The sequence below is a fragment of the Pelobates fuscus genome, chromosome 13, assembly GCF_036172605.1.
Source record: "Pelobates fuscus isolate aPelFus1 chromosome 13, aPelFus1.pri, whole genome shotgun sequence".
Taxonomy (NCBI): Eukaryota; Metazoa; Chordata; class Amphibia; order Anura; family Pelobatidae; genus Pelobates; species Pelobates fuscus.
In genome coordinates, this window is record NC_086329.1 from 27,605,242 (window position 1) to 27,629,083 (window position 23,842).

Sequence of the window (23,842 nt, forward strand, 5' to 3'; positions counted from 1 at the left end):
ATTACTAGGGGGTGTCTGTTTTATAATGTGCCTTTTTAAGCTTAAATAGGATGGTGTGGAGATAAGTACCAGCAGCCTTGGCCAGTGTCCTCTATAGTCCAGTCAGCCTTAACAGTAAACCTGCAGGAGGAGGGTGTAAAACCCCATGCTGTCCCAGCTCCTCCAATGTTTGTGATGGGGCTAGAAAGGAAGAGGAAGGGATCAATTCCTGTCCTAATGTGTTTTACACCCCACCTCCTATAGAATGTAAGCTCGTTTGAGCAGGGTCCTCTTCAACCTATTGTTCCTGTAAGTTAATTTGTAATTGTCCTATTTATAGTTAAATCCCCCTCTCATAATATTGTAAAGCGCTACGGAATCTGTTGGCGCTATATAAATGGCAATAATAAATAAATAAAATAAATCACTTCCCATCTGCCCACTAGTATTAACCTCTCACACACAAAAAATGCATTGCAGGAGCAGGGGAAGCTTTATCTAAAACCATAGGCGTGCGCAGCCTATTGCAGCACAAACACACACGCTGCGTGTGTATATATGTATATATATATATATATCTTCCAAGAAGAAAGCACTCTGGAGTCTTAGTAAGACAAATATCAAGTGCATTGAAAATCATTATATATGTGACTCCTAGATGGTGAGTAGTGTGAAAGTTCCCGATGGTGATGTGGAAGATTCAAACAACATCATGAGCTATAATTAACCATGTGAGGTGTGGATTGAAATATATAACAAACGAACAAAATAAATTCAAAGAAAGTATATACAATCCCAACACCAGAGACGTATACTATGGTGAGCATACTAGTAAAGAGTAAGAACCAGGATGAAACTATAAAACTATGTAAACACTAATATATACAATGGTAACATTCTGCATAATTGTATCATACTAGGTAAGATTGCGGATTCTCGCCTAGATAGCTAGCTCAAGGACTTCCAGGAAAAGCAAGGATATAATAACAATAACAGTGGTGACCATGTACCAATTTCTCCTAGAGGTGGTAACCTGGACATTCTCCTACTTAGGCACGAGGCCTTCTGGATACACACGTTGGGTACTTTAGCCCCACACGGAATTAACGGACTTAATGGTCCGGACACGGACTTTCTCCAAAGAAGATACAAAGTCAATATTTGTATATGTGCCATGGACTACCGTGCATAGCGATTTTTGTCATCGCTCCAGAAATTCCTTTATTGCTTTTTACTGCCTCTAGCACAGTATCTTCTATGCTACAATTTGTTACCACTGTTATCGTTATTATATCCTTGCTTTTCCTGGAAAATAGCAAGGTGACTAGCGGTCCCCAAGCCCCTAATCACTTCACCCCCTCTCAACCCCCCCACCCCCCAATATAAATACCCTAATAATAGTGAGGGGACAGGCTGTACTCACCAGAATGACTACAATAAGCTGTAGTTGTTCTGGTGACTCTAGTGTCCCTTTAATCCTATGTTCAACTCATCTTAAAAACGAAACACCCCATGTTCCCCAATACTAAATTTAACTCAACTCTAGAACAAAACTCCGTAATCCTAAACAGTCCTTGTACTACAACTTGAACCCTTACAGTGTGGGGAGGGGGGCAGAGGGAGCTATAGTGCTAGGAATACCACTTTGTATACCTAGCACTGTAGTATTCCTTTAAACCAGGACTATGAGCTTAGACTTTTTTTTTTTTTTAGCTAACAGCAGAATCAATTTTCAGTGGCTGTTTTAGACTGGTTTTAAAATGGTTTTATAATTTCTCACTGACCACAAAAAATACGGGTGAAGGTACAGTATTTTACTCCCTTTTAAAGCATTTTATGGCTGTTCTAGACCACCTCTGAATGTCCTTTTTTGGCAATTTGTTTCCCATAGATCCTTTTTAATCTTGGCTATCCCAATCACTCCCTGACCTTTCACTCACTTGACTGGGAGGATTAGTATGCTTGCATGCATACGTGATTTCTAAAGTACTCTTGCCAACAAATTATTTAGACATGCCATTACAGAACCAGTGGGGTTTTCCATTCGCTCGCATGAGATTTTGTCATTATTTTCTAATACAAACCAGTCACAGTTGGTGCCGTTTCCTACAAGGAGAGAGTTTGAGAGAAAACGGGATGGAGAAAATATGCAAGTGGTTTTGTTTTTTTAGTGGTTTTTTTTTTTTGGTTTCTTCTCGTTTTATTATTTTATTTATTTTATTGTTTAATTTAGTATCAATAGCATAATGCAAAAAAAAAACATGAAATATTTGCATGATACTGTGCCTGATTTTTGTCATTGATCTGTCTGTATGTCTGTCTATCTCACGTAAAAAAAAAACAAAAAAAAATGAGTGCCCTAAATCCGAGCTATTTGGGATAGACATATGTTTTTTTCATTTGGTTCTCCCTAATACCATGCCCGTAGAACTTTTGTTATTTATTTATTTTTAATGATTTAAAGTGACATGGGCAAATTGATTTTCTGCCCATAATGCTACATGGTGATGGAATGATTGTGGATAAATGTGCCTAATGACCCACTGTCTGACAAGTTAAAAGAGGCTTTTGATGAAGCCACTAGCGATGTGACTTATGTTGAAATGAATCTTTTCAAAGTGATAACATACTTGATTTATGTCCACCTCTTATGTCCCACTAGTTAAGTCCACATTGATCTTCCACCACTAGGTGAAACTTAAACTGGGATTAAAGTGTGCCTGCTCTGTGCATTTCCCTTATGTAGGCTTTAAAGAGCACAATGTTTTTGATTGATAGATTACGCTAGACACATTTCTAATTTATGAATGGCTCAAAAGACCGTTTTTGTAAAAAATACACTTTTCTTTACATATCTGTGAATGATCTAGATTAATAAATGAGACTGTGAATGTCAATAGCTCTACTCTGAATTTGTCCTAGCTGTGTGTCCACATAGCTTTGTGCAGGCTACCTACAAGTACAGTCTTATTACATAATCTTTGATCCCTCCATTGGCAAAAAAAAGGTGATATACACATTTCATACTTTATGTGAATAAACTGTGCACTGTATAACAGGGTTGTAGTGTATTAACACTATCCTTAGCTACAATTCTCTATGTTGAAAACCTTTTCAGGTAGCCCGGGGAGCAGTGCATTGGTGGAGTGCAGTAGTAGGGGTTTTTGCATGATTTATTTTAAAGGGGCTAGAGATTTTGATTCTATTTCCATACAGGTAGGAAGGTGATGATCAATTCCTTAAGCTATCTTAAAGGGCAAATCTATAGGGCAAAAACTAGACTGGAGTGCATTGTAGCATGGCACACATCAAGCTGTATCCTTAGATCTTCTAACAGTGTGATCCCCATTGTTACAGATATTCTTAATCAACCAGAGTTGTGGCGAATTGACAAGTTGATTGCAAAGTGTATTAAAAAATAGGTTGGTGTATGTTTTCCAATTCTGGTTTAAAATTTGCAATTTAGTTCACTGTTCATCACAACTCCCTGTAAAATGATTAAACACAAAAGTTACCACCTGAACTTTCCAAAATGGTAAGCTTTAAAGGAACACTATAGAGTCAGGAACAGAAACATGTTCCTGACTCTATAGTATTAAAAACACTATTTAGCCCCCTTGTCCCCCTAAATATAGTAAAATGTTACCTTTATTCCAGTCTGCTGGTGCTGGCTCTGGCTGAGATAATCAGTTCTGATGATGTCAGCCAAGCATGCAGATAAAGGGCATTGGGTTGGCTGAGATTGTCAATTCTGATGATCTTAGCCAAGGAGGTGATTCAGGGGCGGAGCCAAATGCTGCCCTGACCAATCAGCTTCTCCACTTAAAGTTGCATTGAATCATTGCATCTCTATAAAGAACGTTCAGTGTCTCTATACAGAGAGTGCCACAGGAAGCACCGCTAGTAGCCATCTGAGGAGTGGCCACTGGAGTTATCCCTAGGCTGTAATGTAAACACTGCCTTTTCTCTGAAAAGACAGTGTTTACTGCGAAAAGCCTGCAGCGACTGATTTACTCACCAGACCAAATAGAATAAGCAGTACTTGTTCCGGTGACTATAGTGTCCCTTTAAGAAAGTACTATAATCTGCCTTTTTTGTAGCCATTTGGATGGAAATGCATGGATCCAAACTTTATTGGTTTTATTCTTGGATTTATTTATTTTTTCTCTTTAGAAGGAACATTGAATGTTTATGAATGTTTCTTTAGTTTTAGTCATTAATCTCAACATTCCATTCTTTAGAGATGCAATGACTTATTCCACATTGCCTTACAATAAGTTTGCCAAGCATGTTTACAAATGTTGATGACCCCACTTTACCCATAATGAATTTTAAAGTTGTATATATAGGTGGTTGGGAACATGCATAACATGTGTAGAATAAAATCTAGATGCGCGCTTAATTGTGAATGGAATGGGTCCCTGATGGCATCTATCAGTTGATTCTGAGCACTGAAGAATATGGATAAAAGGGCTGTATAATCATGTTGAATTAACTATGTTAAAGCACAGAGCGCTAAGGAAAGATTTAACTTAAAACAATCCAATAACCAGAGCGTGTGAAATGTAACTGGCGAGTGTTTTTTATGAGTGCCTGCCTGCCTCGGAGCAGGGTCCTGCTCTGCTTTGTGTCCCTTTTGACGGTTATTATATCCTAATGGCAGCAGCTTTGCTCTAATGACGCTGCTGTATATAAATTCTTCTTGGAGCGAGCAGACACTGTAGGGCCACATAAAAATGTTTGCCTTAATTTCCCTGCAAAAAAAGGATCTCAGAAACCAGACCAGTCTTGTAACGGATTTTTTTAAAGGTTGAGAAACCCAATAAAATTACCAGCCTCGCACAGCATGCGTCTGCTTCCTTTTTGGAGTTATTGGAAGGTGTAGGTGAGACATTCAGGAGGCTGACAGTGTATTGTGGAGGGAAGTGAAAACCCACCAGGGAGACTGACTTTAATGAGACTAATTTGCATTACATGGTAAGCTTCATCCAGACAAGGTTCATAACATTAGCACTTTTGAGGCTGTTGGAGGTGGGAGCCTAGAAGAGGCCGATTCTGTCTGAAAAAGTCTTATAAAGGTGCACTGCTTTAACATCTAATCTCCTCAAAGGAGCTGGCCGTAATATATAACGATAATGACTATGCTATAAACATTTCACAACAGAATGCAAAACAAAAAATGCTTTAAGGCATAAGTAAATGTGAAAGATTTCTGTACAGACATTTAAAGAGAAACAAGTACCCTCGGTTATACCTAGAAATGTTCTCTTTGAGCTATCGTGCTACTTTGAAAAATCCTTCGGGTCTCTTCACTATTCACTAAGTGCATAGAATGCTCTACTTGTACAGTCTTTAAGGATACCAAGAGGACAGATACTAAATGAGTAGGAATTGTTAACAATATTTTATGTACAGTAATTGAGTATTTTCCAAATTCAAATTGGTATTCTTTTTATAGTAATATTTACTGAAAAAAAGTCTATAAAGTAAAGCATGGGGAAGTCCTAAAGTGTTGAAATCTTCAGTTTTATGTGTACCTAATGGTGTTTCAAGGGCTCATAAAATGAAATTGGGCCCTAGTCCATCGCATGCTATAGATCTAAATTGCACATGGCTAATTTTTGACTATGAGCTAAATAATGGAGAAAGATTATACATTTCACTTGTTGGTCTATACTCTATAGTATGTATTCCATTATTGCCAGTTTTCTGATAGAATAAACTTAATTCCCTCAGAACATTCTATTAATAGTGTTTCAAGGTATAACCATGTTCTAAAGTTAACAGAAATGTTCTATGAAAAATAACTGGAATCTGGAGGCTAATGTTCAATACTGATGAAGTTTGACAGGCTGAACAAATTTTAATTTGTTTTATTTCACAGTAAATGCAAATACAGATGTATCCCTTAATACTTCATGGCAGGCACACAAATCAGTTTAATGGGGCACATTATTCATTGAGTTGCTAAGCTCCATGAACCCCGTAGTGTCAATCTTAAACACTGGGAGATAGAATTAAATAAAATACAAATTACTTCCATATACAGAAACATCATTAGGTATTTTACTCTAAGGGAAATAAAACATCAGTGTTACTATCAGAAGAGCTAATATTATAATAGTATTTATGGAAAATGTGCAGTGGGATAAAATTCTCAATCCATCTGTGGTAAATAAGGCCTTCACCACAGACTGGTTCATTATGTAACCTCCGGAATGACCAAACTATCAAGAAGGAGTCTTGTCAAATTTGCAGTTACCCTTCCTACAAAAAAAAATATTATATAACTAATCAGCCAATATCCCTCTTTAAAATAGAGGATGCAATAAATACACAGCCAATAGTTAAAGCACCAAGTCCTTTATGGGCTTACAAATATATAATATAATTATAGAAAAAAATGTAGTCCCGTCCTAGCACCTTATTTGCTAAATATGTTTAATAAATACATGATTGAAGTCAAAATTCCACCTGAAATATTGCAAACAATGACATTCCTGGGTAAAATACTGGAATATAGACTAACATGGTTTTTGCCCAAACTAATACATCTAGATCAAATACAACTAGATGTCTAGTTTCTTATCAAACACATTTCACATATCCTACGATACCAGACAGGGGTGCCCACTGCCCCCTATCATGCTTGCTGTTTGTGCTTGCTATTCTACCAATAGCAGAAAATATTAGGAGACCTCTAAATATCTGCATAATTGAAAATGTCATTACGTCCTAAATTCACTTACCAATTTTGTACACTTCCCAATTCTATCCTGAACACTTTCCATACAGAAGGATGTGAATAACATCCCAGGAAGCAAAGAGTTTAAATAAACCTGTTAGGAAATAGATGACAATGTGCCATACTCTTTAGACAGCTCTGCTCATTCTTCACCAATCTCAAAGGACATAAACAATGATGGCAGCTCTTGCAGTCATATACTATTGTACTAGTTGAATTGTTATCTTGTTTTCAGAGGCAATCTAATTTACATTTTCTGGTATAATTCAGTCTCTCAGTCACAATGTCAGCCATTACTCTCTAAGTCACTCTTTCTTGAAAATCCCTTTCTACCTCTTTTCCTCTCTTAAAGTCACTGTCCCTCTGTGTTACTCTGTCTGTCTTCTGAATCGCATTTTCTTCCTCTGTCACTCACTGCTTGTCTCACCAAGTCACTCTTTCCTCAGTGTCACTCTCTCTATCTATTCCTGTCGTATCTCATTGTGACAGCCCTCTGTCATCTTCTCCATGGCCAAATTTTATATCTCCGGGTGCATGAACACACAATTTCCAGATGGCCCTCTAACCCCCAAACCTCCTCCCTTTAATTGAATTAAACCAATTAACAGGTACACATATGAAATGTGTATGAAAATCATATATAGCACCATCTTCTTGTGCTCTTTTAAACATTACAGTAAAAAATAAATCCATCTTCACATACACATAAAAAGAGGTATGTATAAAACCATTTCAAGTGGACTTTCCAGACCTTCATAAAGCCTATATAAAACTATCCCTACTAGTATAGGAGACTAATCCAACTCCTAAGTATGTAAACTAGAAAAACAGGCATTTAAAAAACTGTCTGCTATGCATATATAAACAAATAAGCCTATATAAAACCCTCTTTCAGCACTGTCATTAACTGTCCATGATTCTGAATATGTCACGTGCATCAAGACCTCTAGCAACTGTAACCTATACGGAACCATATGTCTTTTTTTTTTTTTTATAAATGTCTGTGTTTGTGTTGTGTAGTTTACTTACTACATATATTTAAGACATTCTCAGTAGAAATAATTTACTGTGACTAATAATGGCAAGCCAAACTGTTTTTTTTTGTCATAAAATTATGTGTACTTGGATAAACATGTCTCTGGAAAACCCTAGTCCTCATCACCTACAGTCTATGGCTGCACCCTACGCCAAGTGCCTGAGTTGACACTAGATGTACTTTTCACATGGGAACCATCCATGACAAACCAGTTACCAAATAATGTAGCTGGTAAAATATTCTCTGTGGCAATTGTAATTGTACCAATTGTAAACTGAACTGCTGGGAAGAGTTTAGATAGTAGAACTGGTCATGGGACAATCTTAGGACAAGGACAGGATTCTAAAACACAAGACTGTACTGCAAAACCATGGAACTTGTGACTACTATGCTATTTTTGGAACTTTATGGATTAATCTTTGAATATTTTAGTTTCCCAGTCCTCAATGCATTCATTATTTACTCATTCTTCCTTGTGAACTTTTGTTTTTCTTCTTTTTTATGTTCATGGATTTAATTTAAGGAGTTATTCTTCAGTTTTAAAATGAGCTCATTTATTCATTATTCATTTGTAATATAATAAATAACATTCTGTGAAACACCCTTATTAAAGTAAAACTCTTACTCTGTCCAAAAATATATTTACATTTGATTTTAATTCAAATAATTGTTGCCAAAAATTTATGTACTAAAATTTGCATAAATATGTACTAGATCAAGGGTAGGCAACCTTTTAGTAGTATTGTGCCAAAACAAGATATTGAAGTCCCTTCGCGTGCCGATCGAGTTTTGTATGTTGCCGTATTATGTTTGTGTTATTTATGGGTGCTGCAGTTGCTTTGTAGCGTTGTGTTTGTGCATATATTATATTGTACAGTATATGTTCATGAGTGGTTTGTGTCATTGTGCATGAGACATATGAATGTGGGCTGTATATGGGGGCTGCTTGTGTAATTTTGTCTGTGTATGATATGTCACTTTGTGTGTTTGGTGGTAAGTTTATGTGTTGGGCTAATTTTGATATTGCATGTGAGAGGCTGATTGTAGGGTTGTCAGTGTTGTTGTGTTTGTGGGACTGTGTGCTTGTTTGTGTATGGGATGTCTGTGTTATTTTTTTGAGATGGAGGCCTATTCTTCAGCTTCGTGTATATCTAGCAGTGTGGGTAGCGTCCCTGGGTCCACTGGGAGCCAGGCTGACCAAGTACAGGTTAAGGGCAGGAGCCGCGCGATAGCTGCTGTGGGCTTCTCTTCTCCAGTGCTGATTCCCATTAACAAGTGCAGGGAGGAAGTGATCTGAGATAAATAGAAGGTTGTCCCTCACCACTTGTAATCACAACCCAGTTTGAACTAGCAGATGTCTGAAGTCCCACTGTGACTTTTGATAGGTTAGAGCCTGTTTGTCTCTGGCAGGCTTGAGTGCCGTGCAAAGGTACCTCGAGTGCCATAGGTTTCTGACCCCTGTCCTAGATCCTAAAATCGTACCTTTCTTTGGCTATTCAAGGTCCGCCCTCTTTTTGCCCAGTATTTACTTCCTTGCTAGTGCTGGATATTGTCAAGATAAACTATTCTCATAGAAAAGCAATGAAGAGAAATACACAGTCAAAAGCTTCTCAAAATGATATGTGACTTTATTGCAATTTATCAATGTATTAATTAATGTGTCTTTCCTAAAGGGACACTATAGTCAGGGCCGGCGCTTCCTATAAGGCGAACTAGGCAGCCGTCTAGGGCGCCATATAGGAGGGGGCGCCCTGCGCCCCCATCGCCGGCCCTTTAAATGCTGCAGCCACCTGAGCGCTCTATAAAGACACTGCCTCACCTCCTCTTCCTGTAGCGTGGCCGAGCTCCTCTCCGGTCCGCGGTCCCGGCCGGACTGACAGGAAGTGCACACTAGTGACTATAGTCACTAGTCACCAAAACAACTTTAGCTTATTGAAGCAGTTATTGTGTATAGATCATGATTTTGAAGTTTAACTGCCCATTTCACTTCCATTTAGGAGTGAAATGACACTTGTTTCTGTTTATGCAGCCCTAGCCACACCTCACTTTCAATAAAATTAAACTTACTTTAAATGTTTGTATCTCCTGCTCTGTCAATTGAACTTTAATTACATAGAGAAGGAGGCTCCTGGAGAGTATAGGAGAATATTAACAGAGCAGGAGATAAGAAATTCTAAATTAAACAGAATGTGCAACAAAGTGTAAACATGATGACTCTTTCCAGGAAGTGTTTAGAAGGTTGTGCAAGTTACATGCAGCCAGATGTGCCTAGGGCTGTATAAACAAAGTGATTTAACTCCTTAGTAACTGAGAATTGAGAAGCTAGACTGCAGGGACATGATCTATACACCAGATTGATTAATTAAGCTCAAGTTGTTTGGGGGCCTATAGTGGCCATTTAAGTGTTCTTATGAGTCCATTAAAAGTGACTTGCTGAATAAAGCTATAGAGCACTAACATTCTTATAAGGCTCAGCCAACCACTGGATTCGGTTGTTTAAAGTTATTAAACACAAACGGTCCATATGAAACTGTAGAAACTTCAATGCCATTTGCCATTTACTAAATACATTGTGGTGTGACTGGCTGAAGAAAAAAAAAAAACATTTTGGGGGCAATTGGAGTAAAAAGGCTGGGTAATCGGCAGAGCTAAACCTCATACACCCTGCCTTGATCTTTTGTACTCTTTTAAAGCAAGCTTAATGCTACCATTTGTGAATGGTAATCCATGCATCATAAATCTGACAATAGGAGGTTTGATTTTATTTATAGTACTTGTGGCTGTCTTCTGATATTATTCTGTTATCCTGTCTGCCTGCCTGCCAATTCTCAATGTAATACACTCTTGTGAACCATTATACATTTTTTGTGTGCATTATCAAATGCTAGAATGAGTGTACAGATCATCATTATTTAAAACGTAACAATTTACCGGTAATTGTTGATTAATTTGTGGCTTTATTTTGCAGCTATATTAAATGTGGATGATTCCATAGTGGACCTTGAGACACTACAGGCTTTATACGAAAACGTAAGTACTGGTGACCCTGCAGAAGCCCCTCAAAATGCATGTGGTTTCTAAAAATATGCTGTATATTCTATGCCTGTTAACACCTATCTGCATAGTACAATCACTCCGTTATTATATGGACACACATATTGACAGATTGCAAGAAAGTTAAACGTATTGAATTGTATATATGGAACTATATCTGTATTAAGCCCATTTACATGCTGACCTTTGAAAGGTTGCTTTTCACATCTGTACTTTAATTCCACAGAGAGCTCAGAAAGAGGAACTGGAGACAATAAAAAAGCACTATGCAACTGCAAAAGCTGAGGATGTTAAGCTACTGGACAAACCTGAACAGTAAGATGTGTTCCACTGTTTGTCTTCACATTAAATGAACATGACGCCAGTTTATTTCCAGTGAGCTTGTTTTCTCACAGTGCTAGAATTTTATATTGAAATGCCTATTGGATGCTCGTTGGTTAAACGCTGCTGTTTAGTTCTGTTCTACCCTAAACAAAGGAAGGGAGTGTTATACCTTTGATAACTTGTACAAGGAATGTATAAAATCTATACGGACCATGCAATCGGCTCTTATCATATTTCTATGAATGGTTGATTATGTGAGTATATTAAGAGCAGGATTAAACATAAGGTGATCAAAGGCATGTATAGTGGAAGATAACTGTATCTTCCACTATACGTGTGCGTCAAACTTGTCCGGTTACAATTACATGTTTGTTAGTCCACCTATTGTAAAGCGATATGGAATGTGTTGGCACTATATTATATTTATAATAATAATAATCTATACGGTATATAAAGTATAAAACATATATGAAATTATGTGATTAACAGAAATTGTAAGGAACAGACCTTGGATTTCCACCAAGATAGAACATCTAAAATCTAATTTGATTTAACATTAAAATAATCAATTGCGTTGTCCTGTTAGGAAATTGACATTTGTTGTAACGATTCTACATTGTTTCTCTTTACAACAGATTCCTCCATGAATTATCTCAGATTCCAAACTTTTCAGAGCGTTCCCAGTGCATTATTTTTCAGTCTGTCTTCACAGAAGGAATATGCTCAGTTCGCAGAAAAGTAGAAATCCTCAGCCGTGCCTCTAATGTGAGTATAATGAAGTCCATGATGGTTTCCAAGCCCAGGAATCACAGATAACCATTTCCAGCCTTCAGCAAAACCATACAGAACTCCCAGGCAACCAACAACCACTGCCCTAAACAAGTCTATACAGACTTTCCTCCCATAGCCCCAAGACTCAGCTCTGTTTTACAGGACCCAACAAATCACATGATGTAGTTGCATCTTATTATTTTATCAGTAGCCGTACACCTTAATGTATACTCCCCTGGATCCTACCTCCGGTTTATTTTTCTTTCATAGGGAGCTAGCAATGAGATGTGTCCACCAGTGTATTCATCTAATGTAGCTATTAATAATGATACATTTATGTGATGCCATCATTTTTCTTGGATAATGGACTGCTCAATTTAAAGTAATAGACTGGAAGAGGTTTGTTGGAACTTGGGGGGGTCCAAAAACTTTCTTGATTGGCACACTGTTACAGCTAATCTTATTGCACATCCCTACCTGCAATGCGTTAATTTTTTTTCTAACCTCATCCTAGCACTCCTTGCTTAACCCATTCTCTTTAATGTTCTATTTTGTTCCCAAAATCTTATTTTTTTCACATTTTCTTTATTTTCTCCTCTAAACCTTTGGACACTGTCACTTATTTTCTAACTGCACAACTGCCTGCTTCTTCCATCTTTCCAAACGTCTTGTCTTTCCTCCTTCGTACACAAACCCTTCTCTGCCAGTCCACCTTCAGGTCTACAGGGCTGCTATAGAGGCTTACTGCCTTTGCATCAATTATTGACTCTAATCGCTTAAACCTCACATCCAGTTAATTTCCAAATTCCACCACTTTTATCTTAGAAATAAACCTAGCATTTCCCTTTTCTGACACAGGGTGCCACCAAAGCACATGTTCATTTGTTTGGGCTTACACATGACGAGGTTACACTTTCAATGTTTATAGTAAATCCTGTTGCCAGACGTATAGACTATTCACATACCACCCTCTTCTCAGTGCTTACACTAGCTTACTGTATCATTCTGGAGTTTCATTTGAAATTATAGTGCATGCTTACAAAATACACCGTTCATACCCAGACCATTATCCCTCTGCCACTAAACTTTACAGCAGGCACTATATTTTCAATTAGATGACGTCCTCCTGGCATCTGCCTGGTTTTCTCACTCCTTTTAATTTACTTACATTGTTCTTACTATTAAAGTATATACACAAACAAAATAATGCCTCAGATGCTATAAAATAAGAATACAAATTACATAATGCATATCATAATAAACTACAAATATAAATAATAAATATATAGGCATGTCTATGAGCTCATTAAAAAATTAACTGTAATTCCATAGCACATAACTGAGTTATACAGCTTTGTTTTTAGTATAAAATATGTATTAAAAGCCTTAGTTGTGGTAATAATATTAATAATAATAATAATGAAAAATCTATTTTTTTTATTTATTTATTATTTTATTATATCCATAACATGATGAGCCTTTCTGAATTAAATTTTAGAAGGGTGGCACGGAGTATATCAAGAGTTATTTTATTTTGTTATATAGAACTAAATACTTTCTTTCTGCAGGGTCTCTTGGAAAAGGAAAGTGTGAAAGATATCATGGGTTTAATACTTGCGTTTGGAAACTACATGAATGGCGGCAACCGAACTCGAGGACAGGCAGATGGCTTTGGGCTTGAAATTCTGCCCAAGCTGAAAGATGTTAAGAGCACGGTGAGTATAGAAAGTAAACCACGCAAGTCATGGTCAACGAGCATTAACCATCCTGTTGAGTGCATGCAGTGGAATGCTTAATAAAATAATGAATATTATATGGTTATGACAAAGATTTTGATGCTGGGACACTTCTGTCTGGAAGCATCACTTTCCATAATAAATATATATAAACGAAAGGACTCAGAATGTCCACTTACCTAATTGATTAACCCAGCACCATACTTCTTTGATGGACCAAAAATGCAACAGTGTAGTATGAGCTGCATTGATACATGCTTTACGGCACTCATTTGGATAGCTGTGCTCACAGCACCATGAGGTCTCACTGCATACAGAGGTAAACAAACCAGTAGCTTCAATGGTTTAATGGGCACATGTGTCAAAGAATGCCTTCAGCCTACAGTGTTGGTTTCCAATTGGGCAGCCATCATGTGAGAGCCATTAGTGCCAAGGATTGCTCTTCATGCAAACACTGTTGCCCCAATACACCCTTGTTAACAAATTCAACAGCAGTTTCATGACAACCAGGAGGATGATGAATGTCTCCAACTTGATGGCATTTTCCATCTCCTTAATTTTTAAAGAACTGGAGACATTTCTTTATGAATGTTGCTAAGTGTTACTATATAGAGTTCAGTAATTACATGACAGTATTCTAAAATGGATTAAATCTGTTTTAAATTCTTAATAATTTTTAAGGTCCATGTGTTTTACTAATTGAATCTCTGGCCAAATGTTGTTGTTTTTTTGTTGCTGTTGTTTTTTTATTCTTGGATTTACATATTTTTATATTCAAATGATAGCACTTTTGTCATGTGTAAACTGTGCATATACCTAAATTTTAATGAGTACGTTGACAAGTTATCATAAACTGATCTCTTTTTATTTTAGGATAAAGGCCTCAGCTTTGTGGATTATATAGTCCGTTATTACCTACGACACTTTGACCAGGTGCGAACTGCATTCATACATCTTTGTTAATCTCTTAACTGCTAAAATGCAAATATGTTATCACACAGTTATAAAAAAAACAAAAACATACAAGATATGTCCATCAATGGTAATCTAATTATGACTATTGCAAAAAAATATATAAGCATCATCAATGGCAGAATTCGACACGCTTTGCACACCTGTTCCCAGGAAATTAAAATTTAAAGCTGTGCTGATTTTGACTCTGTATTTTGCAGGACGCTGGGACAGACAAGAGTGTTTTCCCCTTGCCAGAACCTCAGGATATCTTATTGGCCTCACAGATGAAATTTGAAGATCTAGAGAAGGATTTGCGGAAACTTAAAAAAGAACTTGAAGGTAAGACCATGGAATTTTATTATCAGCGCCCTCCTGCATGATGATAATGACTTGCTTATGGTCAGACCGCCATAATGGTTTTCATTATGTGACACCCTTTCTTGGGGTCTCAATGTCTGTTACTCATGGACTTCTTAATTCCATGCTTTCATTAACTGATTTGCTGCCAAGAGGAACCAGAGGGTTTATGGAGAGCAGTTTATGTGTATGCATTTCCGCATTAAAGTGGTTAAACGTGATCTCTCTGTTAATTCTGGGAATTAAATTCAACAAAACTTTAACTGTATACAGATCCAAACAAGAAGTATGGAAATTTAATTTTTGTACAATACGAAAAGATAACCGTAAAGTAAACAACAAGGAGACATTGTTAATGTATGATGTGAATAGTTATAATAAAAGTGAACTTGGGGTGGGAGGTTTCATGCCCGCATACACCAAATCTGTGGGAAATGGACTTCAAACATTCAAAAATTCCTCCATGTCATCTGCAAGGCCATGTGTTTAGCTATAGGGATCTTTCTTGTTTAATAACAGAAATACTTTTGATTATGCTTGTGCAACAGCAACTTAACAGCTCCGAGAAAAGAATTTGAATTAGTGAAAGGGTTTGTGGAAGAAAGTGCCTGGGCCAAGATTAGAGATTGCTGTTTAGAGTTGGGACATAAAATAAACAGTTTAAACTTTCTGTTCATGCTTTGCAGAGTATGTTAGAGACTCAGAGATCAAAGGCTTGAAAAATCTCAACTGCACACATATTTGGCCTGATTTGGGGTTTGGTTATAACAACAGTGTATAAGAGTGAGCTAACACAACATGCACTTTCAGTCATTGATCATGAAGTGCGTATTTTAATGTCATTTTATAATTCCATTACCGGCATAATCCCAATTTCTGAATGCTATTTTTCCATGTTGTAAAATCTTTCTATTAATTAAACAATGTGTTGCGCACATCAAAAAAACCACAAAAAAAAACAAAGTGCCTGTGCTAGTGTGAGATGTTCCTTACACATTAATTCACACACAATGCAAACATATGAACATTTAATTTGTGGAGGAATGAAAAGATGAGAACATTGCATAGTTATCATTAATCACTATATTAATACCTCACAGCAATAAACAATATAAGAAAAAAAACAAACAAGAAGGCTATGCCATTGGAATTAAGTCCTATAACCCCAGCTCGTTTGTGGTGAGAGTCAACTTGGATCCACTAGCCGTTGCTCTTTCGCGGACATGTTGGTAGCTCTACAGCGTTTCGGTAGAGTAAAAGCGCCTTTTAGATTGGATGAAAATATATATAATATTATCCGTTGTCATCTTGAAAATATAGCCGGTCTTTCATGAACATAACAGGAAATAATTGCCTAGGAGAGGATGCATAATCCATGGAATTTCTTTAAATTTAAAAGCGTAGATAAAGGACGACTGTCACCTCAACACTATCTTTTAGTATCAAAACTTGTTGAAAGGAAGTATATGTAAAAAAAAAAAAAAAAAATACTACCGTAACTCCTTGGCCATACACATGCATCTTGGGTCAGACAGTGTTTTGAATGTGACAGCGAGTCAGTCGGACGGTGTTGCTGCACTTAACAAAGAACCCATTTCCTTTTAAAACTTGCTGAAGTATCATATTATAGTATAGTATTATAGTATTATATTAAAAGATAGTGTTGCATTTCACAATATATTTGACGTGGTCTTGTAGCCCCTACTTAAATCTAATTGTGACTCTTTTGAGTGTGTTCTTGTAACTCTTTGTGTTTAAGTGTTTGTTACTTGTGTTTTGCAGTGTGTGAAAAAAAAGCAGCCGTTGTAGAAAAAGACTCTCCTGAGTGCCATCTGCAGCCTTTTAAAGACCGAATGGCAGCATTTATCCAAAAAGGTATGTGTGGCCCTTAACATCATTATAAGCAGATCATTTTAACGCTGGTCATAAAATACCAAAACTGGATCTGAGTGACAGCAAAAGGAAGGCTTAAGCTATGGGTTAATTATTTGTAACACCAAATATACACTCCTAATAGAAATGTTTATGATGCAAACTTTGTTCTCATGTTATAAATCCAAATAATATATACTCAGGGAACCACGTTAATTAGGTAAACATGTATGGCTAAATAGTAAAGCAAGTCCCATAACTGTGGCTGTGCGTCTACACTGAAAACCTGCGATGAACAAGGACTTGTGTGAATGTACATATATTACAACATTCAGTAAATCATGGACATGAGAGGACACAGGAGTAGAACTGGTCTATATTCAAAATCCATGAGCAGGGGGCAGAGCTTGACAGCGGTGTTAGCTGGACGCCATCTTGAGCAGCTCCGATGCAGTGACAGAGTTTTTGGCAAATAACTGGTATCTGGCTGACCGATATTGCTACTCACCAGATGCAATCGGTCTCCGGAAGATTTTAGCTGCCGATTGATGCCTAAAACTGCAGTTTGGCTACTACCTTAATTTGGGGATTATCTCTACAGTAATTACCTTGACTTTTAAATAATATAAAAAGAGGCATTAATTGATGACACATTAATTTTTTTCCTTTGAATGGCGCCCAGGATTCCAGTGTCGCTTGCATGTTTTAGTTTTTTTTCTTTTATATACCTATTTTTCAATATTGAATGGAACATTTGTACACGAAGCCTGCATGATTTTTTTTTTTTTTTTTAACGTTGAAAGTATACAGCTGATATGTATTCTTCAACTCCCTCTCTGCTGTCATAATGTTCATGATTATCTGTGACCTGTTCTCTAACCATATGTCTGTCATATTTTGGATTCCATTATTTGTCATAACATGCCTCAATAATATATTGATTAACAAAAAAAAAAACATGAGCAGTGGCACAAATCATGATTCACTTTACTGATACAAAGGCTGAAAAATGTTTAGTGTACTGCCCCTTTAAGAAAAAATATTTATTAAGATCATATTGTTACAACATATTTTGGCAACTTTGCAACCTATTGTAAAACAGAATGCGTGCTGTGGTGTTTAGTTCTCATCACAATGATTGCATGATGAAGAAATACATTTGTTAGTTGGATTCCAACATACCGTATATACTCGAGTATAAGCCGACCCGAATATAAGCCGAGGCCCCTAATTTTACCCCAAAAAACTGGGAAAACTTATTGACTCGAGTAAAAGACTAGGGTGGGAAATGCAGCAGCTACTGGTAAATTTCTAAATAAAATTAGATCCTAAAAAAATTATATTAATTGAATATTTATTTACAGTGTGTGCGTATGAGTGCAGTGTGTGCGTGTATGAGTGCAGTGTGTGCGTGTATGAGTGCAGTGTGTGCGTGTATGAGTGCAGTGTGTGCGTGTATGAGTACAGTGTGTGCGTGTATGAGTGCAGTGCGCGTGTATGAGTGCAGTGCGCGTGTATGAGTGCAGTGTGTGTGTATAAGTGCAGTGTGTGTGATGCAGTGTGTGTTTGTGTATGTGTTGGTGGGGGGAGGGCATTTTTATTATTGTTATTTTTAATTATTATTTTAATCATTTTTTTGTTATATTATTATTTATTTTATTAATTATTTTAATTTTTTTGTTATATTGTTATTTTTTTTAATTATTATTATTTTTTATATTTTATTATTATGTATTTTTTTTCGCCCCCCCCCCTCCCTGCTTGATACATGGCAGGGAGGGGGGCTCTCACTCCCTGGTGGTCCAGTGGATGGGCTGTGTAGGAGGGGGGCTGGCAGAGAGTTTACTTACCTCTCCTGCAGCTCCTGTCAGCTCCCTCCTCCTCCGCGCCGCTCCCTTCAGCACCTCTGTCAGCTCACAGTGTAAGTCTCGCGGCCGCACTATGACCCCGCGGCTCTCGCGAGACTTACACTGGGAGCTGACAGAGGTGCTGAACGGTCCGGCGCGGAGGAGGAGGGAGCTGACAGGAGAGGTAAGTCTTCCTTGTCCAAAAATCCCCATTCTATAATTGGAAAGTGCTGTACAATATGTTGGTGCTATATAATACTAAAAATAATATTAACAGTGTATATAAAGAATAATCTGATTTTAAAAGCCAAGCAAATGGCAGCCAGATTGTAGTGCTAATGTTATTGAAAGAATGAGTTGTCTATTGCAACCAAAGGTTCATGATAAGCTACCATTCTTCACTTATAAAATCGACCTCTGTGCCTTTATAAGTTTAATTTCAGTATTCAGAAAAACAGTGTATTATTTTTGTAATGTGTGCCAGACACATGGAAGCTGGCGTGTGCAAACCCTTGGAAAACAATGAAATTGTTACTTTAGACAATTCTGAGTCTATAAACCAAAGCAAGAACATGCAGTCGATATTTCAGCTGGCACAAACACAAGGGTGGAGACATGACCTCATAGCAGCTAGGGCTAAATATAGAAACTTAGGCTACCACGACGGCTGATAAGATCAAATTGTCCCATCTAGTCTGGTCATTATGAAACCTTATCCTTGTTTGTTCTTTGGGATAGCCTTACGTACATTCCAAGCCATACCTGAGCTTCTGACAACATGAACTGTGTTGCGCAGGTGTGAAAAATTTAAGAGCGTTTAAAGGTAGACCTTTAGTGCTTATTGCATGTATAGTTTAGGGCTCAACAAATCCAAGGTTCCAGGTTCCAGGTCACTGTGACAACTCAGAAAATGCCTTGGTGCAGAGAATTGTCGTCCCAGATTGGAATGGTATAGGTCCAGGATATACCACTAGAATTCCCAAACACCCGGGGTGCCAAAGTTAATCATCATGGGATATTTGGAATACGCGTGGCTTGAGTCCAAAAATCTGCGCTTTTATGTCTTTTAAACTGACACAGGATCTTTAGTGGCTTGCAGTGAGTGAGGTGATACTATTATTACAGAACTAGTAATAATTGCAGAATAAAAGGGATTCAAATCGGCTCAGTCCTCAGAGTCGCAGCCTCAGTCCTGCAGTTTGAAGCTTCACTACTTTTCTAATAGCCACAACATGAATGTCTCAGATCTCAGCTGTAAAGTGACTGAGCAATTTAAAGAAGAAGGTGACTATATGCAGTAGGCAATGGGGTACACACGATCCATGGGGCCCCGGCGTGAAAACTGATCCGTGGGCCCCCCTCATGGTTATACCACGGGGGCCGGGCTGCAACCAATGGCGGTGGGCATCTGGTCGCAGGGGTCTGCGACCCCTGTATATACGCCACTGTACATACACACATACATACAGACATACACACACAGAGACACATATATACAGACATACATACAAGCACACATACATGCAAACACACACATATACAGATACACATACATACATACATACATGCACACACACAGACACACATGCACACACACAGACCGAGAAATAGTCATACAGACACACACACATACATACAAACACAAAATATTTTAGTCACCCTCCTGTTTCCCACCTTTTAGATGCAGGAGGGTGACTTTCCTGGGGTCCAGTGAAGGCTCAGCCTAGTGGGAGTCAGAGTTCCCACTCTGACTCCCTCCTCTCTTCCTCCCACGCGGCTCTGTCTGATAGCTGGGAGGAGTGACCGAGGCAGTCACTTCCTCCCAGCTGTGATATCATCAAAGGGGGCCTGGTCGTGCTGTTAATGCGCCTGTAGCGGTACTTACCTTATCCGGGGGCCGGACGCGGTCCTCTCTTCAAGCCGCGCGCGGTCCTGCGGCTGCACGAGCCGCGCGCGGCTCGTCCGACTGTTCTGACAGGAAGGCGGGCAGTGACCGCGAGAAGCGGTCACGTGTCCCGCCTGCAGCTAAGAGCGCGCCGCGAATCTCGGGCGCGCTCTTAAAGAGACAGTGGGAGCCTAAATTGCAAAAAGGCTCCCATTGGCTCCTGTCATGCCAATCACCCCATACACTTACCTGTTGGGGGAGTGGAAGTGACAGGAGCCAATCACATTAGTTTGAAGGCTACTTATACTTACCCTTTTCCCTTAGTTCCTTGCCCTATCGTGGTTTCTGCTACAGTTCCCTTTAGTGCTTGTTGTGTTCAGTTGTGTTTCTCCGTATTTGACCTTGGCTTTGTATTCTGACTTCGTTTTCGCTTTATCCTATTCTGTACTGTTTGCCGGCTTGCTGATTCCTGTGTACCAGTCCCCGGCTAGTTTTCGTTTACGCTGTCTCTTTGTGCCCTTGACCTCGGATCGTTCCTGACTCTGTCTTATCCTATTACGTCGAGTCCGGCCACTCTAAGGTCCGGTAGACGTATCTCTCCTCTGTACTGTCATCTGTTAGGGCTGGATCCTGCGTGTAGGGGTATATACTCGTTACATTACGATAGGGCCATGGACCCCGCAGATTTAGCTCAACAGATGGCGACCCATGAGGCTAGATTTGTAGAGCAGGATCACCGTATGGATCAAATAGCTCAGGCTCTCCAGACGCTCTTAACTAGAACCATTCCAGCAACCGCACCTAACCCTCCTGCACCCCTGCTTCCTGAAGTATCGACTATGCCTAACGCTACAGCACATTTAACGCCTCCTCCTAGGTATGGAGGGGATTCTAAGACATGCAGAGGGTTCATTAACCAAATAGAGTTTCATTTTGAAATGTATCCACGTTCATTTCCCACAGAGAGGTCTAAAGTTGGGTTCTTTATGCACCAACTTACCGACAAAGCACTTGAATGGGCAAACCCTATTTGGGAGGCTAATGGACCTATGGTGCATAACTTTCACAGTTTCCTAACAGCTTTTCGCAGAACTTTTGATACTATGAAAAGGTCTAAGAATGCCGCTAGAGCATTAATGAGGGTTAAACAGGGTTCTAGGTCTGTGGCTGATTACGCTATACAGTTTCGTACCCTTGCCTCACAGGTCGATTGGACCAATAATGGGTTAACTACGGCCTTCATGGAAGGTTTATCAGACTCTATATTGGATGAGGTAGCAGCTAAGGAGCTTCCTATTGCCTTAGAGGACCTTATTGACTACCTCATCGATATAGATAATAGGATTCGTGACAGGCTCTATACTAAGAACAGGAATAGACGTTTTGTTACACCTATTCAACCCAGAGTTAATATACCGGAGAGTGTTAAAGTACCTGAAGAGGAACCTATGCAATTAGGGGTTGCCAAACTCTCAGATACTGAGAAATTACATAGGAGAAGGGAGGGACTCTGCCTATATTGTGGTAAGAGAGACCATATGGTAAAGGAGTGTCCTCTGCTCCCGGAAAACTCTCGCACCTAAGACCTTATAGGGGACTGGCCTTGGGTGTGATTTCTAAGTCTCCTACTTTGCCTCCTAACCGACTGCTTCTCCCTGTTTCTTTACATATGGGAGAGAGTTGTATAGTTGAAAACATAGACGCCCTGGTTGATTCTGGGGCAGCCGAGAACTTTATAGACTCTGGTTTTGTAAAGAGAAACAATATTCCCATCAGAGAGAAGGAGATACCCTTGGCCGTTGAGGCCATAGATGGTAGACCATTGATATCTCCTGTTGTTACTCACGAGACTGCACCGCTACACATGTACACAGGGGTTCTACACTATGAAACCATTCGGTTCCAGGTCATCACCTCTCCCTCTTCACAGTTGGTGTTAGGGTATCCATGGTTACGTGCCCACAATCCCATTTTTGACTGGGAGACAGGGCAGATAAAATCATGGAGTGAAGCCTGCCATGAGTCATGTACTATTGAAGTCACGCCTGTGAATTCTATTAACGTTCCTACTGTTCCTCCTTTATCTACGACTATACCCTCTCAGTATTTAACTTTAAAGACTGTCTTTGATAAAAGAGAGGCTGACAAATTACCGCCTCACAGACCCTACGATTGTGCTATTGATTTGTTGCCTGGTACTATACCTCCTAAGGGCAGGGTGTACCCTCTATCGGTTCAAGAAAACCGTGTCATGGAGGAGTACATTAAAGAGTCATTAGACAAGGGATTTATTAGAAGATCCTCTTCTCCGGCTGGAGCGGGGTTCTTCTTTGTATCAAAGAAAGAAGGTGATTTAAGACCTTGCATTGATTATAGAGGTCTTAACAAGATCACCATCAAAAATGCTTACCCTGGGGGCGGAGCTAACCACCGAGCTGATCAGACGCCATTGCTGACAGCTCCGGATCCAATCTTCTGTATCTCGCCTTAATCCTGAGCATCACCACAGATACCACCACCCTAGACCCATACCCTGATTGGGGACACCGAGCTGCATCGATAGATGCCCTTTTTTTTTAAAAAGACACAGCCGCAACGGAGGGCCGGGGCCTACTCCACGCATCCACTGCCCGACCTGACGGCGCTCCTCGGAGGAGTTTACCAAGGCCTTGTACCCACCCTATCTACCGAACCCCATCCCAGTCTGGTGGATCACATGCCTGCCATGGGAAGACGTTCCCAGAAAACCGGCACCCAGACAGAAGGGAGAGACATAGGGGCTATGCTGCAACGGCCCGCTAGGCCCAAGCCAGCCCCAGAAGAAAGCCAGACGGCGACCACACAAATGGACCATGCTGACCATCCAGGGAGCTCCGACTTCAGTACCATACCGCCAGCCCCCCCAGAGGGATCACCACCAGCGACCAAACACGACTTACAGGTACTCCTGCATGAATTCCACAAAATGCTAGCTAAGGAGCTCGCAGGACTCAGAGCTGACTTACAAAAGACTAACGACCGAGTGCGTGCCACAGAGGCTGACATGACAGAAGTCACAACAAATTTAACAAACGTACAGACCTCGGTGCAACAGCTCCAAAAGTCCCAACACAACCTGACCTTACACCTGAATGCCCTAGAGAACAGCCATAGACGGAATAATATTAAAATCCGTGGCATTCCAACAAGTGTCACATCAGAAGAGCTGCCACATTACATAAGAAGGCTACTGGCAACAATACTACCTCCAGCGACGGCAAGAAAACTAATAACCGATGGAAT

The 23,842-nt window shown here is 39.2% G+C and overlaps 1 protein-coding gene across 1 annotated transcript in view; it reads left to right on the forward strand.

Annotated features, from left to right (window-relative positions):
* Window positions 1-23,842, forward strand: part of FMN1 (formin 1) — a 130,990-nt gene that overhangs the window by 82,407 nt on the left and 24,741 nt on the right. Inside the window, exons 7-13 of the mRNA XM_063439910.1 lie at window positions 10,729-10,790; window positions 11,041-11,129; window positions 11,774-11,903; window positions 13,478-13,624; window positions 14,519-14,578; window positions 14,818-14,938; window positions 16,739-16,831. Of these exons, the coding sequence (XP_063295980.1) occupies window positions 10,729-10,790; window positions 11,041-11,129; window positions 11,774-11,903; window positions 13,478-13,624; window positions 14,519-14,578; window positions 14,818-14,938; window positions 16,739-16,831 (702 nt within the window). The remainder of the gene's footprint in view (window positions 1-10,728; window positions 10,791-11,040; window positions 11,130-11,773; window positions 11,904-13,477; window positions 13,625-14,518; window positions 14,579-14,817; window positions 14,939-16,738; window positions 16,832-23,842) is intronic.